This window comes from Cyprinus carpio, unplaced genomic scaffold, assembly GCF_018340385.1.
Source record: "Cyprinus carpio isolate SPL01 unplaced genomic scaffold, ASM1834038v1 S000006515, whole genome shotgun sequence".
In the NCBI taxonomy this organism is placed as follows: Eukaryota; Metazoa; Chordata; class Actinopteri; order Cypriniformes; family Cyprinidae; genus Cyprinus; species Cyprinus carpio.
In genome coordinates this window covers 1,038,234-1,042,627 of record NW_024879183.1, presented here as the reverse complement: position 1 = coordinate 1,042,627, position 4,394 = coordinate 1,038,234, and the positions used below count along the sequence as shown (strand labels likewise).

General features: G+C 35.1%; 1 protein-coding gene across 5 annotated transcripts in view; it reads left to right on the top strand.

Moving 5' to 3' along the window:
- Positions 1-3,160: 3,160 nt before the first annotated feature.
- The window catches only part of LOC109051994, a 17,209-nt gene continuing 15,975 nt past the window's right edge, over positions 3,161-4,394 (top strand). For all 5 annotated transcript variants that reach the window (XM_042754438.1, XM_042754437.1, XM_042754435.1 and 2 more), the window contains exon 1: positions 3,161-3,351. In XM_042754438.1, the coding sequence (XP_042610372.1) occupies positions 3,243-3,351 (109 nt within the window). In that variant the 5' untranslated portion in view covers positions 3,161-3,242. The remainder of the gene's footprint in view (positions 3,352-4,394) is intronic.

The window sequence follows — 4,394 nt, the reverse complement described above, 5'->3', positions numbered from 1 at the left end:
CATTAGCATGACAGAGAGCTGAATGGAGTGTGGAATGAGCTGTAAATGCATTTTTATCCAGCTGTAATGAAGCTTTTGTTTAAAGCTCTTTCCTCTGCCGTCTGTCCCTTCATTCACAAGTGAAATTTCTTTTCCAGCTTCAAAGGCTTAAATATTGAAATGGCATAATAAAACTGTGAGGGGGTGTGTTTCATGAAGAACAAGTTTTAATGTTGAATTTGTCCACATCTAATGAGTTCAGACTGTTCCCTACAACTGTGCATAAATAAAATAGTTTCTTTTATTAATAATTCATGCTTAAAAAGAAAACACATTGGTTTGTAATTTAGCTTGCTGTCATGTGCCGCGACTTTCATTCTCTTCATTCATTCATTCAAGCCAGTGCCATTCTAGTATGATTGATATACATATTATAGTTTCTGTTAATATCATAAATTCATTTTATTTTTATATGTTCTGCTTTTATTTGAATCTTAGTAAGTTTGGGTTATTTTATTGTGTTTTTGTCATTATCTTAATTATTATATTAATGTCTACAGTAAACAACACCACCTCTTATCCTATCACAATGGTTTGGTTTCATCCAGAGCTCTGCAACCCAAATTAGTCATGCATTTATTGATTGTCTGGCAGAATCAATAAGTTACAGTGCTGTAACTTAGCAGCGAGGAGAACGGTTCGCATCCGCTGTAATGTGCGCCTCATCATTAGCATGAGACAATTGAGTGAATCACCAGGATTATTACCGTTCTTTCAACCTGAAACATTAAATTAAAAAAAGTTTTAGTTTTAGTTATTAAAAGTTATTGTTATTTTATCTTTTTATTTTAGTTTAGTTTTTATTTTTAAATAAAATCAGTATTTAAAAAAATAAATAAAACTGAAATAAAAGATCTATAGACATTTACAGTAAATAAGAAAAACCTAATAAAATGTCAAAAACACAAACAAAAATTACTAACACTTTGACAAAATAAAAATGAAAATAGATATAAGCATAAAAACTCAAACTATTAGTAAAATGTATTATCATATCTCAATGATAATAAGAAAATGACTGTATTTTTTATTTATTACTAAGTTGTTAGGTTTTAAGATTTATAATGAAATTTTAAAGTGTCTACATTTAGTATTGCAAGTGCAAATGCAAGCAAATGGCAAAAAAAAAAAACATGCTTCTTAGCATGATGATGTAGTTACAGTGTTCTACCAGCATAGGAGTAAAACCAAGTCACTGTGATGATCATGTTTGTGTCACCGTGGATGAGGGAAAGCTCTTTCTGTGTTCTTTTTTAAAAATATCAAGCTTTTTTTTTTTCTCTGCGTATTTACAGTAGAAATGACACTGCACTGTGGGCTATGAATGTCTCACCCAATAAATCACCATCACTTCCCTCTTTTCTAAATATTTATGGGCACATTAAGACCGACTTCCCACTATGGCCTTGTGTGTGTGTGTGTGTGTGGTGGTGTGTGTGTGTGTGTGTGTGTGTGTGTGTGTGTGTGTGTGTGTGTGTGTGAGAGAGAGAGAGAGAGAGAGAGAGAGAGAGAGTGCATGAGTGAGTGAGTGAGTGAGTGAGTGAGTGAGTGAGTGAGTGTGAGTGAGTAAATGTGTGTGTGTGTGTGTGTGTGTGAGAGAGAGAGAGAGAGAGAGAGAGAGAGAGAGAGAGAGAGAGAGAGAGAGAGTGAGAGTGAGTGCATGACTGAGTGAGTGAGTGAGTGAGTGTGTGTGAGTGAGTAAATGTGTGTGTGTGTGTGTGTGTGTGTGTGTGTGTGTGTGTGTGGTGTGTTTGGTTAGAGAGAGAGAGAGAGAGAGTGTGTGTGTGTGTGTGCACTTGTTTTCATGACAACTGAGGACATTTTTATGATAACACACCAGCAATATGAGGACACTCAGAAAAATGAGGACATTTTGGGGGTCCTCATTTTTCCGACCTCACTAAACAGTTGTAAATGCTCCTAGAATGCCTCTAAACCAAAAATCTCCAAAGTCCTGAAACATCACAATTTTATGACATGAAGTGTTTAAGTGTGTTTATGGTTTTTGCTCATTTGCGGATACGCCAACTAGTGGTCAGATTTGGAACTTTAACACACTTTTAACACACATTGACGACACACTCAACGTGTCCTCATATTGTACGTTTTCACAATATAAAGAATTTATGATTGTTGTTCTTTATTTATTACTTGTTAATTTGAAAGATATGTGATATCTATCCTGTGAAGCGTTCTTGTTGTACATGTTGTTGTGATGATTGTTGTATGATTCGAGTCATTGGTTTCAATAATAAAAAAATAAAAAACGTTTTCATACACACCAACTTTTTAAGATAGTTTAGAATTAGCCTACTGTAATTAACATATTCCACGTAACCAGAGTAAAATAATAACATCACCAATTTATAATTCACTAAATTGGTTATTTATATCACTCTGGTTATAAGAGCCACATCCAATCTGAACATGCATATTAATTATTAAAATTAATGCAATTAATATTAAGAACTTACTTTCAGAAACAGCATAATCACGCCACGGTGGGCCAGCATAAAAACCCGGTCCGGAACTACCACATAAGGTGGAGTCTCTCCTGGTTTTTGAAAACCTTGATTATGCCATAATCCGAGCTATCAATAATGTTTAATATATATTTGGGAGTCTAAATGGCCAAATGACCAGCCAAATAACAGCAGTAAGTGGCACTTTTTCCTCCCATCGTCCGGTTATCTGTTTGGACAAGTGAAGTGCAGCCTGCATACTATATTTTCTGGTTTTGTGTTTTTATATGTTTGGTGCAGCCTGCATACTATATGCCGGCTTTTCCCGCATACCCAGAGCCAGCGACCGTCTGTCCGTGGTAAGTTAATTAACGTTACTTTTCTTCAATTTCAACCACAACGAAGGTTGTTTATTTTTTTAGTATTTTGTTATTTTTGACGTTTTTTTTAATATATTTTTTGTTTGGTTTACACTGTTGTAGCTGCAGTTGCACAGTGTTAGCATCAATCAAATTAGCCTAAGTAGCTCAAAGTTTAGACAAGCATGGTGAGAAAATGAGTAACGTAAATGTTAAGCTAAAGTTACATTATTTTCTATGGGCAGCTGTAATAACATTAGACATCTATATGTTATTCAAGTATGGGTATTTTTTGGTACTTGTCTTGCTGACTTTTTTGTTCCTTTATTATCTATGTAGTTAGATCTTTGCTAATTGAGGAGCACATGTATGGCCGAAGAGCATGTCGAAAAGGAGAACCAGACTTAGTCCTCAGGCTGAGGCTATTCAGTTTATTTTATCTGGACGTGAAAAACCTTGTTTTAAGGTCAAGTGTATCAGTGACTTTAAAGGTATGTCATATGTGGTCGAAACTTAAATATTTATATTATAAATATGATAGCAACTGTTACCGTACACCGCATTAAGCCGACTTAACCTGACCACTGTGCAAAACTAAAACACTCATATATACTTATTTTGCTAAAAAAATCTGATATTTTTTTTATTTTGTAGTTTGTCAATATATAATAGCGATTAATATCTAATTTTGGTTGTATAACTTGACACGATTTTTTATTCATTTTTCCTCAGACGTGGTGTATTTACCTGCACACCAATGAAAAGGGATCGTTTGTCGCCGAGATACGTGGGGAGCTAATATCACGATATGAACTGGAGACAAGAGGCAGAAGAAGTACACAGAAAAACACATTCCTTTCTTGTTTGATTTTGGAATGGCACAATAGTGCATGGTGGTACAGGGTCATGGCCTATACAAGATCATTTTATTCTCTAAAAAAAAGCCTGTGTGTGGTTTTGGTGAAAACCCTTTTGTTTCCTCCTACTTTAGCATAGATGCGTTTTTTTTCGTCCCGCGAAAGATGTCTCGTCTAGGAAGGTCTGGTTGACATGAGGTCCACAAGGCACCAAATTGTACAATGAGAAATGTTTGACAGTCCAGGGTGTAAACCTGCGAGAATCTTTGCTTATTTGGCAATTGAAAACATTGAAGCAGAGGACCGACATAAACCGACGATGTATGGAGAATTCTCAATGGCCCATGGCGTTTAATCTGGTAGTAAGACCTCTTGATAGATCCATACGGTTATGCCGGATATTTCAAAATACAAATTAGTTACCTCTTCCTTCAGGGAGTGTCTCCCCCTCATTCTCTCCTTGTGGAATTACTTTACTGAAGTGAAATTGTATAGACTATATTTCAGTTCAATTATGCACCATGGGGTGTGCTTGCAATACCAATAGAGGAAGATTCTTTAAAAAAAAAAATATGATGATTTGATTAAAGAGTAGGGTGAAACCTGGCTTTGTCCCAATATGCATTGATACTTTTTAATTAAACTGGTATTATAGTACAATATCTTCTTAACGTAAT